Below are 22892 nucleotides of genomic sequence, written 5' to 3' on the forward strand. Positions count from 1 at the left end.
TTGTGCACATTGCCGTGGTTGCATTTTTATCAGTTAATTTTGTACCTTCAGCCTATTGCTGCTGGTGCTGTGAAGTAGAATCTTCGTTGCGTCTGACATGCACCAACAACATTTTTATTCCCTCGGTCATCGGACACTGAAGTTCTCCCCCAGGGATGGGTTCAGTGTCTCGATTCTGGAAGTACACTCTCTTAAAATTCTTGCGGCTGGTGTTTGGTCAAAGATATCCAAACTCGGAGCACAATGTTCCGGTGAATGAACCACTTTTCTCGGCCCAACGATCACAAACTACTGATCAGCCTACTGGAAGGGCGTCGATTTGTGTGAGAAATTTTGTGCGCGTGTCTCGCGCTTCGGAATGGTTGCTTGCTTGATTCAGCTGAGCGAAAGAGAAGCAAAAATAGCAACATCACAAGTTTGCATATGTGGACGAGAACTCGATTTGCGCTGCCAAAGGTTGCAGGCAAAATTTATTCCGCCTAGCCATAGGTATGCATAAATTGTAACACTTTCGCACACTGAGGCACCATGCTCGACCATCTGCTTTTCTTCGTTTTGTTGTTGTTCATCCAGACGCTAAAAATCTCATACAAATCTTCCATAGCTACAGGTCTTGGGATGGAACGGACTCCGATCGCCATATTATCGCGCGACCTTTGGGCGACACCACCCTAACATATGTCTGCGCCGTGTACGCTAGGCCTTCGAGCCATGCACGGTGTTATGCTCGCTGCTTTCGTACGTACATCCCTGACAGCATGTTTACAATGTACGCCGTTGTGTCCCTGCAGGTATTCGCGTTTTGCGTACATGGACGCGCGCGACCTCTTCGCTTGGTTCATATAAGAGCAGAAATTTCGTCTTTGGTTGTTGCAGATTGAACCGATTTCTTGGGAAACGGATGGTTCCAGCTTCGAACGGTAGTAGTGTAATTCTTTTGCACTGACATGTATTATACGCCGGGAGGAAGGCGCTTATAAGCTTCAGTTTCATCTGGGTTTTGCAAATCCGCGGAAGCTAGCCGTGCGGCTGTACAAGATTGAAAAGTGATACTCTAATTGACAATCCAGAAATATCTTTGTAATTGGGACGATTCCTGTACGGTGAAATCTCGTTCAGCTTCGTTTGCAAGTGCGAATGAGTCTGGGGCGAATGAAAATTAACTTTTTGGGATTGTGAGCTAATGCTGTGTGTAGCAGCGAACATTGTCCCTTACAGTAGCTGAAAGATGTACGGCAATGTGCCGGTTAATTACGCGTACCAACCGATCATGCAACGAACGTAGCAAATCGACCTTGCAGAACAACATTGTCGTTTCTTGCTCTGCTGTACATGGACACGTGTAAAGACACGGTAGATGCATAATCTATGGTGCAACTCCCGAGAACGGTTGTGCGTATCAATGAATACACCAAAGGGAGTTACTAGATATTAGGAAAAAAAATCTAGAAGCTTTAACATTAACAATATCTAGCTCATGATTGATTTTGTTTATTTGAGGCAATTTAAACGTAAATATGTCTAAGTAAAGAAAGTAAAAGTACTTTCTCTTTTTTGTTTACTTATCTTGCGTTACGTTGGCACGTTTTTTAAATTGCCAATCATTTAATTAATAACGATTCGATTAATCTTTAGCACACCCCCAAAGCATGCCACAGGGTAAAAATCGCACCGGGATTACACTACAGCTTCCAAAAGGGCGAAGCAAGCGATCAGAGGATCATTTTTCAAACACGAATGCCACGAGGGGTGTCTCTCACAGTGATTAAGCATATTTCTTCGTTAGGGCATCGAGTGTGGGAGAAATGTAGATCAGTTTTGTTTGTTGATCGATGAGAAAGCAAAGCTTCCTGTCCGCGTGACGTACGAGGAGGGGTTAAGCCGATTGAGGGAAGTTCGACACGACACTTATGAGCAACAGTTTGGGGTGCTCACGTTGGTGAAAAGAAAAGTGTTTCTAAAGCTCAGTTTGTGATGGCATCTCTGAGCACATTTAAAAGAGTCCAGCCCACAGCAATGTGATCGCGAAGGATTGATCGTTTCTAAAGCAGACAGAGCAGCAGGCTACGCTTAAAATGAGAGCCTTTATTGGTGTAAACATGATCGAGGTATACATTTATATGAGGATTTCCTTAGTTTCAGATCGCAGGCCTACATAACCTACCTGTTCCACGATCAAATAGGGACATATGTTTGATGTTTAATCCATGGCAGAGACTATTACACTTATTCAAATCATTAAAGCTGCTTTGCGGCACAACTCTACTAACTTAAGCCATGAATTGCATGCGAAAAGAATATTGTCTTGAAAATCGAAAGAAGAGGCATTGTATACATAAACTCCCACGATATCCATAATTTTGCCGTCGAAGCTCCCAAAGCCAAGCATAAGTTTATGGGAATAGTTAAAAATAGAATATCAATTGTCCAATCGCACTGAGCATCTAATGAAAAATAACGTTTACTCTCCCTTTCGGGTGATATTTTGCTAACGTCATTGACGTCAATCGACAAATCGAAATAAATCTGAAATCGATGAATGACAAAAGTTATTTAAAGCACAATACCAAGTTTGCAGACGTTTGATCTTATATTTAAATTTAACAAAAAGTTCATTAAACCAATACAATGGATATTAAGTTTCTGAAAGAACTGGTGCGTGATATATCAGTTTGTGTATGTCGCCAAGCTCTTTACACCACTTTCATCGTAGAGCTTTTTGAACCACATGCCTAACGTAATGTGTCCACCAAGAAGTTCAGTATTTGGCTGTGGTGCATCATACAAAAAACATGATCGCTTCCCCGATTCACTACATTCGAGTTCGTTCCGTTCCCTACGCGGCAAATCATATCAGGTCCCGATCAGTGAGTGTCCGCTTCCCTTTATTTAGCCAACGAACAACTTTGGCTGGGGTAGGCTACCTTTTTTTTATCTGTACCGTTTGCCGGTTGTTTAGCTGACCACAGCTTCGAGAGCTGGACATTTGCGCGCGCGCGCGCGCCAGCTTTCGTCTTCACCATAGGAATGGCCCCACGATCCGTTGATTTTTGCTGCGGCACCGGTCCGGTGGGAAATCGAAAAGATGCAAGACGTAGCCGAGAAAACAAAACAAAATCCCACCTTGGGTTCTGCCTCCAGTCGGTCCCCGTCTGGCTGGGTCGGACCCTTACGCCCTGGGAGTTATCTTATTCTCTACTTAAACTTTAGTCACGACTGAGCTGTAACTGACCACAATTTCTGAGCCACTCCACGGGACTTCCGTGCGTTTCAACCTCGGCTCGTAACTCGTGGAGCCCCATAACAATTGCCCCCAAATGATGATATCCTAAAGCGAGCGACAGAGAAGTTCTGGCCGGCGGAGGAAGACCCGAGCAATGATGGTTGACCGGTGCGAAGAGTGCGAACTAAACTGGTTCAGTTGTGGAACACTTTAACTTGCCGCAAGTACGGGGCTCGACTGGGAAGGGTACTCCGGTACCTTGGAGTAGGAATCGGCAGAAAGAACCCCGTTTGGAACGCTATGGAATGGATCGAGACTGTTTCTCCACCAGCGAGATAAGCTTGTCGAACGAAAGCAAAATAATAATAACAGCGAGATACAAAAAAATCTTTACCACCGAACGGTGCCGATGCTGGTGATTCATACCATGGGAAAAGTGGTCCGAAATGGCATAATCTGCGTATTTCGTGCGTTTCATCAGCGAATGCGACGGCATGGTGTAGAGCAAGTCGTCTACGCTGTCTCATTCAATGATTTCGCTCCATGCTCCAGTGATTTGATTATTAAAATTTTTACTTTTGATAGGTAATGCAAGCTACTATCTGAGCACATTTAGCACGAGAAATGGACAATGATACCCAAAGAAAGGGAATTCGAATTGCATGCATCGATCGAACCAAACCGCGAATATATGCTCTTTTTATGCACAAGATTTAGCGGTGTACCATTTCAAAATCGTTTTATTTCTCGTAACGGGTACGGGTTTTGATTTACAAGCCATTTTTATGTGGAGCAGTTTGGAAATATGTTTCGCGAAAAGAATGAACCACCGCCGTTTGGTTCCACCGCTAGGACATTGATTTCGTTTCTCTGTCTCGTAAGCATCTTTACAGTTTTATTATTATCGTTTTTTTTGTGTGTATGCTATAAAAAGCATTGTTCCGTTGGTATTCCGATTACCTTCTAGAGTACTCGATGTTTCGTTTTTTTCCGTTCTGCTTATATTCGCTTGTTCGATTTGCCAGTGCTTTGGAGGAGACGTAGCGAGACTGCAAATGGACACCACCGCTTCGTTCCTATTGTGAACGATTATTGTGCACCGTACTGTAGGCGAAGAGTTGTAGAATGCACTGCTACTCCCACCCAAATGCAACCACAATCCAGCATAGGAGGGGGAACGGGAATCCGAATTTCCAACCCAAGTAGTTCAACAGGAGCAGCGGCGCAGAGTTTGTGGGACAGGCAGCACAGAACGATATAAAACCAGTGAGTGCAATTTACTTTTAGAGTAACATAAATTTTCACCGACTAGGAAAGTTTCCCATATTTTTCAAACCGCACATCTTGGCTCGCTTTTCCTTGTGCGATCGCTTCGAGAAGCGGACTTCTTTCCACCATGCGCCTTTACCCGGGTGCGCGCCAGAGGACAGGCGTTGGAAAATCGGAAGATTGCAACCCGTGCGAACAGTGAAAAAGGTGAAATAAAAAAAAAGACCGAACGCATAACACATCGCTGTGTAATAGTGAAGGAGAACGAGAGCTTGGGAATTGTAGCGAATGTTGCCATGTGAAATCGCTTTCATTCTTCTGTTCCGTGTGAGGGTGGTTGGAAGGTTAGGAAACGATGTCAAGACGAAAGTCCTTCTTGCTCGTCCTCAGCCAGACGTCGGTTCGTTCGACGCGGTGTGAGTCGAGTGCTGTACTTTTCCCATCGTTCACGTAGTGTTGTATGTGCCACCCTTTTTCGAAGCGCACACAGTGCACGGTGTGTGTGCGGGGTAAGAAAGATTCTATTTCAAAATTTTGCTTTTCTTATTTACCGCTCGGGTCGTTGTAATCGTGGTCCGATTGTGGTATCGCTTCGGTATAAAAGCGCGCGGGTGGCTTGGCTAAGCAGCGACCAATTTCGTATAAACCTTTGGAAAATCTTTTCGTACGATGCACGGTTCGAAAGAGCAAAAATAAAGGAGAAAAGGTAATAATAAATCACCTGTGAGAAGTTGCCGTTATTATTATTACAGCGTCCGGATTCGGACCGCGAACCGCATATGAGTTGTGCGAGAATAAATCGACTTGACGGGTAGTGTAGTGTTATGCAGGGGTAGAATAAAATTCAGACTAGTTTCTGTACTGGAACAGATGCTAGATTCAAGAATATATGATGAACGAAAGTAAAAAAAAATAAAGACAACATTATATATTGTTATAGAGTACAAGGTAGAATATTAGATATTTTAAGCATTTAGACTTAGAGCTCAAAAGAATTTTACCAAATATTATTGTTATTTAAATAATGAACAATTACAGAGAACTCAATTATCTATAAATCTATAAATATTTTAGGAGTTTGTACGCTATAGTAGTTTTTCTACTTGTAAAAAGAGATCAGAATACAATAAAGTACAAATGCAAAGGACATTCATATTAACTACGTAAAAATTGTTCTCCGCTAAAACTTTGAACCTCAAAAATTGCAACGAGCAATCTGATAATTTAAAATTATTAACCTAGAAAAACAATGGAAGTTTACTGAGGTAACAATAATAATTGTCATTTTAATTACTACAACGAATAACAATCCCACCAAACCACATACTCATGTCAATCTTCATTAGAATCAACTGAAGAGTGGCGTTAATGTTAAAAATTCAACACTATTTACCATGATTCAACCTGAACCGTAATTCACACACACTCTCGAAATACTCTCGAAAAGTCCGGACAGTGGAGGAAATTTAACAAACGAAAAACGAAATATACCGTCGGCTAAGACGGCTGCGTTTTAATCTCACCAAAAAACAGTAGCCATTTCTGGGCGTTCATGGCATCATTTATCCGATCCCGCATCGGTTTGGTAGGAGGTCCCGGCGCCAAGCAAACTTCAAAACGAAACAGTTCTACACAAAAACAGATAAACAGGCTAGTTGAAGCCTTGTCGGGCCACCTCAACGCAACAAGGTAGAAGGCCATCGCACGCCTTTATCAGGCACTGCCGGCATGCGGTAAACCCGATTCCGAAATGGTTTAGTTGTGAAGGATTAAACGAAAAAACAAAACAAAACAAAAACAGGAGCCCAAGAAAGCAACACACACGTGCACAAAGAAATACCAAAAAAACAGAACTAAACCAACGGTGTTCACAAGCTAGGAACGCATTCCGACTTCTGCCGGTTCGAGTTTCATTTCCGATTGTCGAGGTTTTCTTTTATTCAAAAAGCCCAAAGGTGAACAGACTTGTTTCAGGGTTTTCCTTTTGGTATGAATTATTATAATTGGCACCCAACAGAAAACTAAAAAAAAAAAAACCAGCACAAATTTAACATCACATTTCGTTTCCCAGTATTATGATGATTAGTTTTATTTCAGATATACTTAGTCCGATTTGTTTGGTAACTTGTTTTCTGGTTGTTTTAGGTTTGGGTTTCGGTTGGCTTTTTGGATCGTTACATTCCTTGCTATTGGGGCCCGTGTATATCCCGGTTGGTCCTAATTTTCTCCAAATGTTCCTTCATTTCATTTTGACTTTTAAATGTGCTTTGCCTTGTCTGCTCAACTGTCTCCGGTGTGTCTTATAGCTTGTTTTTTGCTAGTATCATTACCCAGTTGTAGTTCGTTTCTTATCATCTCATCCAAAGTTTGTCAGCTAATGAAACACGGTGCCATTGGTCATTAGAATGGTTGGTTTCAGTTTTGATATCATAATTAGTCGTTTTCTTCTGTGTGTTTGATCCCTACAACAATTTGTGAACAAACGTTCTCCGTCTTATGGAAAAAATACAATAAAATATAAACCTCAAATCACAAGAATGCAAGTCATAGAGTAGCGTTTAAAATGATTTATGTAAAGGTTAGAATACAACAATGAAATCAAAACTAAGCAAAACTCAATGCCGTACAAGCAAACAAAGGAATTGCGCTGAACAAGCACTGCGCACACACAATTTTCCACCAGTATTTAGATTCGGCCATATCGGACAATTATCTATAATTTAGTAATTTTGAATGTCCCAGCAACGACCTTCCCGGAATTTGATTATCGGTTGCGGTTTTAGTTTTCGGTTCGGTAAAGTTAGACAAACTTCAACGATGTATCTATTTGTACTGGCCGCCTCTGCAGGCTAGATCACTCGTAGTGTTAAAATGTGAACAACCTGGTACAAAGCAGTACAGAATAAAATCCAAAACTAAAAGCAAATGTAAGCCGGTAGCCAAACACCAAAACTATGGAAATGGTTAGCCGGTCTGTGTTTATTAAAATAACGAAATAAAAGCAAAACAACCAGAGCGAGCTCATATATGAATCCCACGAAAAAAGGGAGTTCGTCGCTTGTTGCCACCACAACTTTTTCCCGCACGGTTGAAGATCGTTCGGTTTGCCCGGCCAATGCCGTTGTCAATCTTCGCTCGTCCGCCTTTTGTGTTTCAATCGGATGGGAATAGGATCGATTTTTTTTGTTGGGCTGCCGCCATCATCCCGGCCTGAAGGGACTGGGATCATATAATAATGGTTAGTTAGTGGTACCGCGGTGTAGGATTGTTGTTGCGTCGGTAGCCGAAAAGCGGAGCGGATAGGAAGGTGGTGCGCGCACCGGTCTTTTAAAAGGTTTCTAATCCCTGACAATTTGCTGTGATTATCGTTATTATTATGAGCTGTTATGCTTATTTTGTGTTGTTTTTGTTTTCGGTCCACCGCACGGCCCCTTTTACGTTTTTTTCGCTGACACCGCACTCTTCCGTTTCTCTTGAAGCTTGCATCTGCCGATCCGGTGCGATCGCATTCGGTTGCTCATCCGGTGGTGCGGTTCTAAACGGTGGACAAGGAGGAGTCTGCTGTTTCGAACCGTAAAACCGGAGGTTTCCCGTAACTAGGAACAAGCCTTGGTCGGCAGCACAACCCGATCCACACGCGATTTGCGTGGTGTGGTGCTTTCCGATTTTCGGGCCCAACTATACGCTCGGATGAGGATGAAGATAGGGTTAGGAAAAAAAGGTAACAGAATAAAGGGAAAAAAATGCTCAAGTATAATTGGGATTGATGTCTGAAAAATTGGATTCATGTCAAATTCTCGATGCTCTTTGTTTCGGGCGCTGTGTCAAACTGTAGCAGAAAGTTGCCACAAAGCATTCCTTTGGCGGGATCCCGGCACGATTAAGAAAGGCACTGTGTTTTAGCTTAGCAGGAATTCATCAATTTGTCGATGTTTGAACAATTCGATCATGAATGAGAATCGGGGAAACACAAGATGCGGACGAAGAAAACGAAAAGTGGGAAGATTTAATTGATGGAATATTAGAGCGTTAATGATAGCTCGATTATGAATGAAAATTTTGGTTGGATTAAATTGGGAGAACTCAAATTGATATAAACACTTGGTATTTTTCGTATTATCAGTGATTTTTAATTTTCTTTTACACTTCCACCGTTGCTCGAGCAATCGTAAAAAAAGCATTGTTTTAAGCAGTATCGCTTGATATATCTTGCAACATATTACTGGCCCTAAAAAAAAAAAGAAACACTTACGTTGAAGAACAAAAAGGCCACCGCTCAGATACATAAAATGGACCGAGTCTATGTTTTTGCTGTCGAAATTTTGACGATTGAATTGACTTCTTGTCCTACCCGGTCCTCCTCCACCAACATTCCAAGCAGGGCTACCTTCGCTTGACCCGATCAGTCAACCGGAATAAGCATCGGGCTAAGCGAGGTAGGAAAAACTAAGGAATGGAAATTTCCCCCTAAATATAGGTGTGTTCTTCAAAAATCTGTCAATAATTTTCTGTTCGAAGTCGATTATTATCTTATTATATTTGCTACGTTCCCTCCGGTTTTTCTTCATTGTTGTAGCGAAACCCCCGGCACGGTTGTGAAACCATCCGCGGAGCAGTTTTGGTGCTGGCGGTAGTTTAAGTGCGTTGCTCTGATTTTTTTTGGGAGTTTGGATGAGCTGGTTTAATTTGGTTGGCGAGTTCCCTTGAACGAATGGCCGTTTTTTTCTTGTTAACTCTTCCCGCACTCCTAAACCATCGATATCGTTTCCGGGTGTGCCCGGGCAAAGGGTTTGGGAACAGTCGCGTCCTCTTGCAAACATGTAAACATGACGTTTTGATGAGTGAGCGCTGGTGGGAAAGAAGTTTAACCGTTCGACCTTCGAGCGATCTGTGCCTATTCGTAAATGCGCCAGCTTTGATGAGTTCTGAAAAGCACGAAACTCTATCGAAAATTTGGTCTGTTTGACCAGCCGTCGGATGTTCAGCTTCGCTTAGCTGCCCTATTACCGACACGGGCCGATTATAAGCCGAAACTCTGCATAGCACTCCCGAACAGACAGAAAAGCTCTAAGCGTCGTATAATTTTGCTCAAAGGCTTCCAAAATTCGGTACGATATCAAACTGTCCACCTTGTGCATCCGTCTGAGTAGTCCGGGGCAGCATAATGTATGTGTAGAACGCTCAGTGCACTGCTGCTGTTTCGATGGTTAATTTGCTCGAGCCAAGACCTCCTCGCATCAACTAATGCCGGTGTAGTTAGTTGATTGATTGATTTGTTTTGCGGCCAGTTATCGAGAATTTGTCGAACAACGCTGGAAGAAACCACTCTTATACTGCTATTGCATATCAAAATACGAAAGAAGAACCACCATTGGAACACGGGTGTCGATTTTCTTTTCAATCGCAAACCTGATGACGTTCGACGGGTGATGCTTTGAATTGATGTAACTCGCCAAGTGAACATTAAAATTGAATGTTGTTCAATAACAGCCAGAAAATTGAGTTTGTTCCACATAATCGGGACCCGGCTCGCACAGAGGATATTGAAGGTTCTGAGGTTCTGAGTGTCGCAGTACTGAGGCGTGCCCCGTAGAGTCGATCCGTTCCGAGCATAGGTTGGAGAGCGTAGCGTAGGAAATTCTTATTTCATGCTAATTATACACATACACACTCTCTCGCCCTCTCTGTTTTCCACCTGGATCTCCACCCCTGTCGGATCATACCGTAATTACCCGCTATCATTACAAGCAGTGGCCCCGGACGGAATCGGTTTCGCTGCGGGGGTAATTCGAAATTCGAAAATGATCGAAAAAAAGGTCTCGTCTCGTTCGTTTAACCTTCTGCTCAACGCGGCTCCCCACTCTTCGGATATCCATCTCTGTATTGTTTGGGGCATGTTTTTTGTGAAGTTCTCTTGCGGATGTTTGGAAAAGTTCCCCTTGGAAAGGATAGGGGTTCTTTAAATTCGGTAGTACCGGTAGAAAGATGAAAGCTGTCCAGTGGTAGTCGGAAAACATTCCGTTGATTTCAGTTACCAAAACACGACGTTCTTGCGCTGCTGCGAAGAACCTGAAAGGGGAGTTTTACTTTTTTTGCGGTTTACCGAGGTCGTTGCTAGACAGGTACAGGAAAGGGATGCCAGCAAAAAGCAGAGTATAAAACACGTTCCGGGTTGCTTCTTATGATTATCACCGTGAAGCAAGCCCTTACCACGCGCGAGCCTCGAAGAAATGAGTGAAATAAAAAAAACGGTTCATCAAAACAGTTTCCAAAGGGTTGTGCGATCGTAACAACCTCTAAAACCGATCCCGTGTGTACACTGAACCGGGGTTTTGTATTGAACGGATACACTGATTTCAACATTTCATTTCATCCATCCAGTAGGGATTTAAAGTAGCAATTAGCGAATGAAGTGCCTCAAGGGGGAAGACAGTTCTTTGGCCGTTCGTTCAAAACCGGGTTGGGGCCGAGAATGAAGCATCCCTTGCATCATTTCAGCACGCGGTAAAAGGAAGCTGTGTTTGCCTTTGGCTACCAGTCTTTGGCATCACTTTGGCGAATGTCCTGCCCATTGTGGCACGGTACTACAACACGAGTGAGTTTAAACGCACAGCAATTGCACATTCAAAAGCAAGCGAATGATTGCAGCAAAAGAGCGACAGCAGTAACAAAAAAACGGGATATTAACAGCACTCTGATGTGCGGCAAACAGTAAGCGTGTAGTACAACATGCTAATTAGCATTACCATTATCAAAGGGCTTTTATAAACATATCATACCATTATCAATTAATTACGAAAACTGTTATCGAGCAATCGCACCGCGACCAGTTTCCGGCACAATGTACGCATGGAATCGATTGCGTAAGAGGCATCCGCGGTGCCTTATTTAACCTTTTTCGTTAGCGGGTCAGTATATTTGTTCAAGGCTGTTGAATCGTGCGATTTCTTTGATTCGATTCCGGTTGATTGTTGTTGGTGTTCTTGTCATTAACCAATCGCTCGATTGCATTATCATCGGCAATTATTTGCCCACCAGACAGTGTCCTTTCGGGTAAACTCCGTTATTGCATACCTATGGATGACTGCAATTGTGCATTGTGGCCATCACGCATACTAGCCAATCAGTGTAACCTCCTCCTGCAACCATCGGTATGGGTGCAAATTAAGGGATTCATAATTGAATTTGTATAATTTACCACCGTGATAAAAACGAATGTACTCGAGACTGGGGCGGCACCGGCGATCGAATGGATATCTTTTTACATATCGCTGTGGTGAGTAGTTGTAAATTTGGCCTCATAAAGAATACGTCGATGATGATTGCGTTGATTGTGCTGAATGTTTTACACCCAATCATTGCATAAAAAATTCTTTTTCTGTTTGTTTCTTTGTTACTTAGTAAGGTAAGTGAAGGAACCCCACACTGCTCGGTTTGCTAGTGAGATTAGTTACATTTCATGCTAGCTGACACTTCATCAAATTATAATCAAGAATTTGATTTATTTTCCCGTACCCAGCAGTCGCCGATGGAGTGATCAATTTAGGGCAGAGCTTCGCGACCATACCGAAAAGTGGAGTTTTGGATTTTTTTCAACGATTTACACCATATAACGACCAATCAACGGGGTTGATTATGGATTATAATCAAACGGCTGTCATAATTAGACAAGAAATGCAAAGTTCGTGTCAGATAAATGAAAGCTCCGACGAGGGTAAATCGTGTCTTCGCCGCATCCTTAATCCCGAAAGCAATTATTTTAACAACAACAAATATAATGATGCCCATCAACGTCAACAATCAGCAAAGCAACTATCAACTAAGTGCAAGAATGCTCCAGAAAACAATAATTTGATGCTACATTGACAGGCAAGCTTTGAAAATTTTGCATATAAACTATTTGAACCAATGTTTAATCGTAAAGTTATTTTAAAATTATACTCCAGCTATTTTGAATTACTTTTGCCTATGGGAAGGTGCACCACAGCTCTCCAAGCTTTTAATAACTGAATTATTTTTCACGCCCATCCTAAAAACCAGTTCTTGTTTCTGCGCCTCAAAAGTGCTAAAAATTATACATTCAAGCCATAAATCAACAGACATTAGTTGGCCTATAATGTTTTGATGTAATCACTGTTGTTTGCGTGTCCGCGACAGTACCCGATGCGCGGTTCTGGACAAATGCTCAATGCGTGCAGTGTGTTCCGAAGCTTTAAGGCTGCCAAACTAAAGGGTCGATTTAGCTACTAATCGGGCAGCGATACCGCAATCAATCAATAACAACATAAATTTTATTATTATTATTAAATCTCCATGCCGTAATAGCGTTTCACATGCGGTCCACACGCATCGCGTCAACAGCTTCATTTTCATGCAAAATATATTTTAAGAAAGGAAGGAAATGTGCCACGAAAGGAAGACCTACTCTCGTTGATAGCCACGACGGGTGATGTCTTCAAGAAAAAAAACAACTTTTTGTTATTCTTTGCAGTACACCAACTTACAACCTTCAATGTCCAATAAACACGGTAGCATTGAGACGCCCGTGGAATGATAGTAATTATGCTAATCGATAACACTTTTATGCTCCATTTTTATCGATCCCTAATAAATATCCCCAGGTACTAGGGTATGGAATTGAAAAAAAAGCAAGATGCAGGATACCAAACGTGCAAGGTGTCGAAAATTGATATATTTATGCGAATGGGCCAGAAAATGATGAATGAGATTTTTGGTCACCATCGCACCATTCGCAGCGATCGATCAACGAACGATTGATGGCTTGTCGATACATTGCCACGTCCAAAAAGCTAGTTGAAATATTTGAGCATACTACCGAGAGTAGAGTTTTCTTTATAAGTTCACATTCCTTTAAGTAATCTCTTTAGCTCTCTTTTCTTTGTGCGTTTTGTTGGGTATTTTTTTACCTTTCAAGAAGGGATAAAAATTTCGTAGAAAATAAAAAAATATAACACAAAAAAGCAACCGATAGAAGAGATTCCAATGTTTCGCGTTCCAATTCCGCGTGTAGCCTTAGGCGATCCGTTATATTCATACCACCACGCCGTATTTCTTATTCGTCTTTTTCCAAACCAATCTACAGATTCAACCTCATGATGCTCCCGTAACAGGGAGACGCCCGTCAGATCGAGACGAGACCAACCTTAAACATTCGCTGGGGCTTGCCAAGCAAACTAATTAGTAGGTTGGCGCAATTTCTTATGTTATAGGTATCGACATACTATCTTTCCGGTCGATATACGTCGCCCGTTCACCCGTGTGTGCGATCAGCAATATGCTCGGGACAGCAAAGTTATCAGTCCTTCAGGTGTATTGTGTTCGAACTTCCAAAAGCGGAGGAAGAAAAACGACAAGGAACTCCGTTATTCTTTTTCACACATCCTACCCGCACGGCTCAGCTTTTGGATAAACTGATTGCGAATGTTATAACTTTGTACCATAATTTACTTTAATTTTCTGCTTCACTCATACTGATACCATTTTCAAGGGCTTGAATAATTTGTTGATTTTAAAGCTCATTGCACCCTTTTATCGCGATGGAATGCAGCTGAAGGGAAGTTTAACCGTCGTGCATCGTGTATCCGATTGTATGTATGCAAAAATAAACAAATTTTCAATCATCTCGCAGTCGAGTGAATGTAAACTCATTTCCTCGAACATGAGGGATGAATATTGAAGGGGTGTAATTTAAATGGACAAGTTTCCCAGTATATTCCAAGCAATATACATAGTACTCATTTGACCTTGCATGCTTGTTTATGTAAAGTTTGTAGATAGATACAACATTTTGAGTGGCATACTTATTCTTTGGTGTAACATTGTTTCAGAATTTTATTTGGAATGCATCAAACATGTATTAGTATCTCCGGTTTTCTTGATATATTAGTTCATAATTTTAACATAATGCCCTTTAAAACAATCATAGCATACCAAATAGAAGGCAGCGATCACCAAAACGATATAATTTGCAGTGATTGTGATCAAGTGATTTCAATGCGCGATTAACAAGAAACCCCAGCAATTTTAACAGCACACACGCAAAGGGGATGGCTGCCATCCGATTTTGTTTCTTTCTTCGTTCTACACAAAAGCAAAATGTTATGATTTTTGTCACCGTAAGCTCACGCATCGTACCAAGCGCGTGCCACACGACCAACACCAGAAGGATTTGTACCGAAGAACAATCCATACCCGACGACCCCGACGACACTCCGGTTCCGACCGGGCGGGGATTCAAGAGCGTGAAAAAGTTCCGTTCGCATGACAGTTTTAGGCGGCAGTTAAATGTTCGCACCCTGCAAGCAAACCGCAACAGTTATACAATTGCCCGAGCCAACCCGGGGGGCACGGAACACGCGTATGTGGCTCGGCGGAGGCTGCTGGGTACAGCAAATTCATCCAGAGCGCGTGAGCGTGTGCGAATGGTTCGTGATTTTGTAAAGTTAAAGCGCGTAACCTGCTAGAGTCACGCAAAAGGTATGGCACGCACGATGCCACCCGAACTGCTCCACTGTGTGTCTCAACGTACTGGGGCAACTATCCTTTTGGTGGGTGCCCCACACACTATGCTCTGTTATTTTCCACGGAAACGGCTCCTCTCGGTGGTCGTATGCTGACCGGGCCGCACCCCAAAAGCCGACGACCCTTCGCCCCGAAACGGATGGCAAAGAGATGATGTGATTGCAATTGATTCCTGACCGACGCGGCACGCGCACACACGCCCGTTGCAATCGCGTTTGCTTTTTTCCATTGGTTTTCCTTTTCAAAAGTCCGAAAGAAAAAAAAACATCAATTCTGCCTCTTCTAAGAGTTCGGGTGGTGAACCGATCGTGAATTCAAATAAATCGACCATCCGCACGTGACCACTAGGGCGGCCAAAGTGGTCGCTGCAGACGATCAATGAATTGGTGGCGGTCGCCGTCGTCAGGAAGTTCCTGGCACCACTCTTCAAAGATCTCGTGTTGGGGAAGGTGATGGTTTTGCGGATGAGTGCTGAACGTCTTTTTTTCTTCTTTACTCTAAAAATGGGTAATTTTACCTCACACTCTCACGTGACGAAGAAAATTGAAATTAAGATGTGAATACACAACCGCGTGGTCGATATTCCATTCCCTCTGCTTTAAAGCGTTCCGTTCGAGAGTACTAAGAGTTTTGGACTGCTCAGTTCGATGAATGAAAATTGCAAATGAATGAAAAAAACACTCGTGACCGGGCAAAAGAAAACGTGCCGCTGACACGCGTTGTTGAACCGATACGTACTGAGCATTTAATGAGCAACGTTTGGAACACCGGGTCCCGTGTGACTACCGGAGATTATTCGTGACCAACCACAGGATGCCATTCTTTTCTAACTCTAATATTTACAGTGTACAGTCAAAAACAAACAAAACATGACTTTATCAAATACCAAGACACGTTTATTGTGGCGAAATGTTGCAAGCTATCGATAGCAAATCATTTCGACACCGTTGTTGTATGTTGTTTGTCATTCAAACGTGAAAAGATTTTTTCGATGTCGCAATTATTTCCTTTTTTACTCTAGCTTCTTTTTGCTGCTCCGTAGAAAGGTTGACCATCACAACATGCAGCCGGGTTAATGCTTACTGTTGATCGTTTATTGATTGATTTTAAATTAAATGTCATTTTCAGATGCGTTCTGTTTTTGCTGATTGTTTGTTCCCCGTCCGCTATCAATTTCACAACCGATCCAATCAATACCCAACTCCAGAGTGGCAGAAGAAATGGATACGAAATGGTGCAACGAGTGCAGGAGCACCATCTGAAAGCAGAAAAAAGGCAACAGATTGACATTATGTTGTGAGGAGGGAATGGTGCCGCGTCTCACAATTCCCGACGGGGTTGTTCTGTGTGGCAAGTTTTAAAGCGAACACAAAACTTTACCGCCGATGGCTGCACTTTGTTCAGGGAAAGTGCAGAGAACGCATCTCACTGGCAAACACGCAAAAAAAAAACATAAGCGACAGACATAAGAACAAATGTAAACATTATTGAGAAATAAAATCAAACGGACACGGACACTTATTGCAAACGCCGTTCATCAGTCCATTTGCGGTGGCACTTTTTCTCAGTTTCTTGGGGTACGGTCACCGAGCACGGTTTTGCCTTCTGGTGACTTGTACGGTTCGACGCTTATGCTAGCGAAGGGCAATAATGTCTCCACAGCTTCGGTATCCGTCACATGGGGATGCTTTTTGATCGGTTTTAATTTTCTACCCATCGTTTCCCGGTTGTTCTTTTCTACCCTTTAAGAAGGCTTTCATTTGTGGTTAACTTTATTGAGAGGTGGTTGCAATTTTCTGCACCGCATATCACTTCGGTGGTGTAACCCAGAAGGGATGACGGAGTCTTGGGGGATTCGTGTGCTGTGTTTTTTCTTAGTTCTGTTCGATGTAATTTTGCGGTTCCGTGTCATGTTACTTATGGGTCAACGTGTTTATTTTTTGACAGATTTTTTTCCTTCTCGTTCCTCTTTTCCATCGCGGCGTTCCATCTGCTTGATGAGCGCGCGAAAAGACCAAACGGCGAACCATAAAGTGCATTCCGTTGGTAATGTCAACGCGGCACACCCGTCGTACCGTTTGGGACGGTAGCAGGATGGGTCGTCGTCGTCGGCAGTATGTTCTGTGAGGGTGCACATTGGTGAGCACACATAATGATCGCACAAAGGTCGTTATAATCATTAGTGAACCAAGCGCTCGCGCGCGCGGAACCGTTGTGACCACGAACGGTAGAAGGTGGGAAAAAACATTCCGACGGCTGCGTCCCGTTCCATCGGATATTTCGACCCGAAAGCACACCAGCAGCATCGAAAAAGTGCATTATGGGCGAAGAAGCCGCTCGTGGAACGTAGCAATGATGGCAGCGAAATGATTGGGTATTATTATGTGCGATTTATTGGAAATTTAATGATCTTCGCAACAAGAAAGAAAGAAATACTGATACGACGAATGAAAAAGGTGTACGGGAGAAAATAAAATAAATAGGATAAACAGAGAGAGAGAGAGAGCGCGAGAGAGAGAGAGGTACGTAGAGAGTGAAAAGAAAATAAATGAAACTCAAACAAAAAAATACCGCCACACGGAATCCTTGCACAAAAAACGGTGATTTTAATGACCGGTTTTACGACGTTCCGAACACCGATTTGTTCGGGTATGGTGGAAAGTCAATATGTTTAAGCAATGGAAAAACAAACTCACAAAAGATTTAACTATACCCGAACGACCATTGCAACCGTTCCGCATGGATAGATATTTGTCGGTGAAAATATGCCAACGTACAGATGGAAAATTGGGCGAATTGTTGTGACTCTCTCGATATACATGCAATTTGTTGCAACCGTTGTTCGTACGCAGGACAGGACATTATCGGTGATTGTGATGTGGAAAATGTGGGTTTCATTAAAGAGGGATTTTGTAATGCGTGTGCATTGCAGATACAAAACAGACAAATGACAAATATTAAAGGGAAAAGCTGATCAACTAACCTGGCGAAGCGCTCCTTGTCCTGCACGTTGTCTTCGTCCATTCTGTTGTATTTGTTACCACTGGATGTATCCTCATCAGACCTGAAATTTAAAAAGAAAACAAAAAAATCGTTAGAATGACGATGTAGCAATTAAAGTTGTATTCTTGAATAATTGATCAATATTGTATTAGTCGAAGGTATTGTTAACCATTGGCAAAACACTTACCAACAACGGAGTTATTTATAATATTTACACATTCAAAGACTACAAGACGACTATAGCAGAGAGCAGAGGAAAAGATACGAGTTTTAGACCACTTTTCTTTCTTTTACTGGGTATTCGAGTTCTAGTTGGAACAATTTTGCAAAGGAAAAATTGGAGCTGTCGTATTTGACAATTCCTACATATCAGAAAGCTTATGTTGAGAGAGCTTTACAAATTATAAATTTTTCCTTGCAGAAGGTTGAGAAAGGTAAAAAGATTCCACATTTATATTTACAAATTCCAGTTCTACTTGAAATAAATTCAGAAATAGCTAAAAATTTCTCACTTGAACTCGCAAACCCTGTAATACAGTGCATATCAAAATACTGCTATGAGGCATCACATTCAAGAAACACGTGCACCATTTCATAAGGACTTTACCAGGGTGGCAAACTGATGACGGCACGCGACACTAGAAATTATGATGCCTCTGGGTTTTTACCCCGTTGCTTTTGTTGTTTGGTGCGATCGGTGGTCGTCAACGAAGCGTAGACAAGAGTACCTCGGTGCGAGCTGAAAACATACAACTGGAACGCACCAATTTTTGCCCACCAACAATGGCGATGGTTGACGATTGGTCTAGACATGCCAACAAGCGTACACTGGTAGGATCGCTAATTTCCTGACGGTCACGGTCACATACAATCGCGAAGTATAAGATTGGTGTCGCACTGATGACGGACTAGTTTAGCAAGTGAATTAATGTTACCGCTCTGCCTGGCGGAGATGAACTTTTGCTGTAGACACGAAGGGATTATGCTTTGCATCAATCACATCGTTTACAAGATTATGTAAGAGTATTTACGTTAAATTAAACTTGTACAAGAATACATTGAAGTGAGACTAGACAATCAAGCCAGACAACGGGATGGAATGGTAACATCTGAAAGAAGCACCGATGCCGCCTGCACTGGCAAATCTGTGCAAGCCCGGCGCCAAAACCCTCAGTCCCGGCTTGTTGCAGTTCCCAAAAAAGGGAATCTTCCGGATATGGTGGTCACTGCTGTCCTCTTCACCGTGTGCCATATCACCGTACTAACGCAACTTCAGCAAGTACGCCGGATACCAAGACGACAGTGCTTATTAGGGCACATCGTCCGGGGCGATTGTATTAATTATGAAAATTCGCGATCCATCGCGAACGGACGCCGGGGTAAAGCGAACATGAGGAAAGCACCTTCGCACCGTTTTTAAAAGGTGGCAACGACTCGGCCAACCACAGGGAGATTGCAATCCTTGGAGTAACGGATACGAGCACGGGAAGACGAAACTTACGCAAAGCGACATCACACTACCCGGTCTCAGAAGGGTACCACCTTCTCGGGCACGGACCATGTCCTTTCGCCCGCGGACTCGGTGCGGTTTAGCGTCAGCAGTTATGCGCTTTGCGGCGAGACGAAAGAAATAAATGTGCTAATTTAATGAGCAAAAATGCGCCACTGGGAAGTTGGGAAAAACGGCAACCCCATGGTCGCAACCAGTTCCTGCTTCAACGAAAGGAAACGCGTCGTATCCTCGGGACAGGGCAGAGATGCCGGGTATGCCGCCGGGTATGCTACTGAGTGGGAAAGAAGAAGTAATAGCACCAAGTGCAAAAAAAACCCTTCTGCTGGATGCTCACGGACCGGAACGGTGAGAAGCGCATAATGAGCCATTTTTCCGATAAAGTCAAGGAAGGAGCGAGGGAGACAACAGAAAACAAAACCGAAAAAAACAAGAACAACCGCAAACATAAACACAAAACAAACTGAATTAATGATGACAGTACGCTAGCGCAAGAAGCAATTAATCATTTCTCCCAAGGAGTCGCCAATTTCTTTACCGGCGTGGTGCGTCACATTTTCGGTTTAGGACAAGCGTGCCGTTTTTATGGACTTTTAAGGATATTCTGACATTATGACCGCGTTTAACTTTTACGAGACAGAAGGTACAGTTTTTTTCGGGATGGAGCAGTGAGTTAAAGCATTGTGCTCCAAAGACTTGGATAGAGCCGGGTAAATTATGATGTGCCATAGATGCGATAAAAGAAATATATTCCAGTACCAGAATGTACCACAGCAAGAGGATATTTGTTGATACCTGGATGTGGAACTTACATTTCAATTTCGTCATAAAACGACAAACTGATTCGTTCTACTTTTAGACTCGGTCCAGGCGTGGTTTGTAACGTTGACCATATGGAAGAAGACATGCCACACAAACGTTCTTGTAAAAGGCGTACGTAAAAAGCATAGCAAATTGCATCGATTATGTTACCTCTTGACCCAAATGGCAGTGCCCACCAGCGTTATTTCCGGTCCTTCGTCCAAAGTTCTAAGCGCGAAGGGATCGTTGGGACATCAGACACACACACACATACACGCGTGCGACAGCTGAGTGTTATGCTGAACGACGTGCGTCAGACATGCTGTGGCAGAGGCGTAATTTCAATTAATTACAGCTGGTCTCGAAGCCGAACAGTTCCATAGTCTGGGACAGGTCGTCCTACGGTGGGTCAATTTTAGATCGTTATTGTGCTTGATTCTTGAAGTAGGACGGCAAAACGTTCCATCTGTTAGTTCGGTGTGTCGTGGGCGCTTTTTATTGCCATACTGTCTCTCTTTTAAGGAGTTTAAAATGCAATGAGCACTGACTTACGGTTATATTCCATTTCACTTTCCAGCGCGTATATATTTTTTACCTTTCATATGGGATTGAAAAAAGCAAAAGAGAAATAACAAAACAACAAAAGAAATATTTCAAAAATTCTATTGACAGGTTAAATGAAGCAGAACACGTTCCAATTCGATGATTCCGGTCACTTCAAAGCAAACTTCTCGGCAAGCAAAAAACTAATCGATGGAACTAATGTACGAGGTTACCATTATAGAACGGGCCAAGTTCTGGAGAATGGAACCAGAGGGGTTCGCGGGCAATTTGGCGAGTAATTGAATTGATGATGAATGAACGAGAGTGCCCAAAACAGAAAAGGAAAGCACCTTGCCAACTGGCAAACATTCGTGTGCAAAGGGGTGCTACTAATTAATGGAGGACCAAAGCGGTACGCTGCTGTTGGGTTCATACTTTAGCACCTTCGCTGAAGTTCTCTTTGGTCGATGTCTCAGGAATACCCCTTTTCTTATCACTGATCAATAAGTCTCTCCATCCTTGACCCTTTCTGCCCAATTTGAATGTAATTTCAATAAGACCGTTAATTAAAATGTCAAAAAAATTCACTCTCCCGAAACCGGGGGTCTCACCTTTAGTAGGTAAATTCGAGTGATTGAGCGTTGTCCCTGAACCATGGTACAAAAACCTTCACCTGGGTGAAGCTTTTCCGTTGGGGCTTCCGAAATTTCTCTAGAACCGTTTCACCCGAAAAAAAACCTAGTGGCCGGAAAAGCGACTTCAAGGTTAAATTTGAACTCCCGTTTTCTACACCGGTACTACGGCTTCTGCAATTAACCAATTAATTGCTGATGGCAGCAAGGCGTCCGGGCGAGGTGTTTGTGGACCCAACGACGAACAGAAGAGTTTGCTTTGGATGGGTTGTTTCGGTTTCGGCGCACGAAAAAATAGGGTGACGCGGCCACACACCATCGTATTAGTCGCGGTACTTGAATTTTGCAATTGAACACAAACACAATTGAACGATGTGCTCCGTTTGCAACCGAGAGCCGTTGGCCCAGAACGAAACAAAACCGCAACGAGACACCGTTCATTATTTAATTTAAATTATTCAATTACAGTAACCTGTGCGCCCTTTTGCTTGATAGCGCAAATAGGCAGTCGGAGGCAAATGAAGTTGCATCTTATCTTTACCGTGGTGTGCGAGATCCAGGCATCGCAAGTGAGTGTGCAGTTGTAATGCGCGATGTACCACACGACCACATTTAACAGCGCTCATGTTGAATGTATTCATCCGCTCGCTCAAATGAAGTTCAATGACGAAAAAGGTTCGCCAAGTGATGGCGTACATATCATTGACGAAAGTGAAGCAATGAGTGACGCACGAATTAATTGCGATCAATTAAATCGTTTCGTGCAATGATCGTTTGAAAGTGAGCTAAACGGCTCACTGATTTGTGGAATTGGCATAGAAACGGGAACACGACAACGATAGCATCACGGGATTTAACCAAGGATATGACGTCAAATAGTGCTAATAATTGCCGGATGATGACGGAATGGAAAGGTATGCTTTTGCTGTGAACTATTACTCGTTGTTTTCGAAAAGCAATGATTTCTGCTCTGTAATTTTGTATTTCATGGGATAAATAATATAGATTACAGCTCGTATGTCACCGAGTTAATATTCTACCGTGGATCAAATTCTTTAACAAACATTGTAAAATTAAACACACCACTTTACCTAATTGACATTGCATTACGTTCTCGATGTCTCTCGTCCTCGCTTGCAATCGTCATACGAAACATTCCAAATTTTCACCGCACCGCTTTAAAAACGCCGCGAACAGGTCGGGATGTTGATGATGAGGACGACGATTACGCAATTACAACCCATCGAACAGTCGGAACACGATCGCCACAGCATCAGAACGCCACACGATGGGAATCGGGCAGCATAAAGCACCGCCCGAACCTGCCCAGAGAAGCATAAGGACCGGCAGCAAAAATCGATCACGCACA

At 42.9% G+C, this 22892-nt stretch overlaps 1 protein-coding gene across 1 annotated transcript in view; it reads right to left on the reverse strand.

The window, feature by feature from the left end:
* Positions 1 to 18073, reverse strand: part of LOC128713709 (aryl hydrocarbon receptor nuclear translocator homolog) — an 85531-nt gene extending 67458 nt beyond the window's left edge. The window contains exon 1 of the mRNA XM_053808572.1: positions 18018 to 18073. Coding sequence (XP_053664547.1) covers positions 18018 to 18058 — 41 coding nt within the window. The 5' untranslated portion in view covers positions 18059 to 18073. The remainder of the gene's footprint in view (positions 1 to 18017) is intronic.
* Positions 18074 to 22892: the final 4819 nt, after the last annotated feature.

The sequence above is a fragment of the Anopheles marshallii genome, chromosome 3 (assembly GCF_943734725.1).
Source record: "Anopheles marshallii chromosome 3, idAnoMarsDA_429_01, whole genome shotgun sequence".
Lineage (NCBI taxonomy): Eukaryota > Metazoa > Arthropoda > Insecta > Diptera > Culicidae > Anopheles > Anopheles marshallii.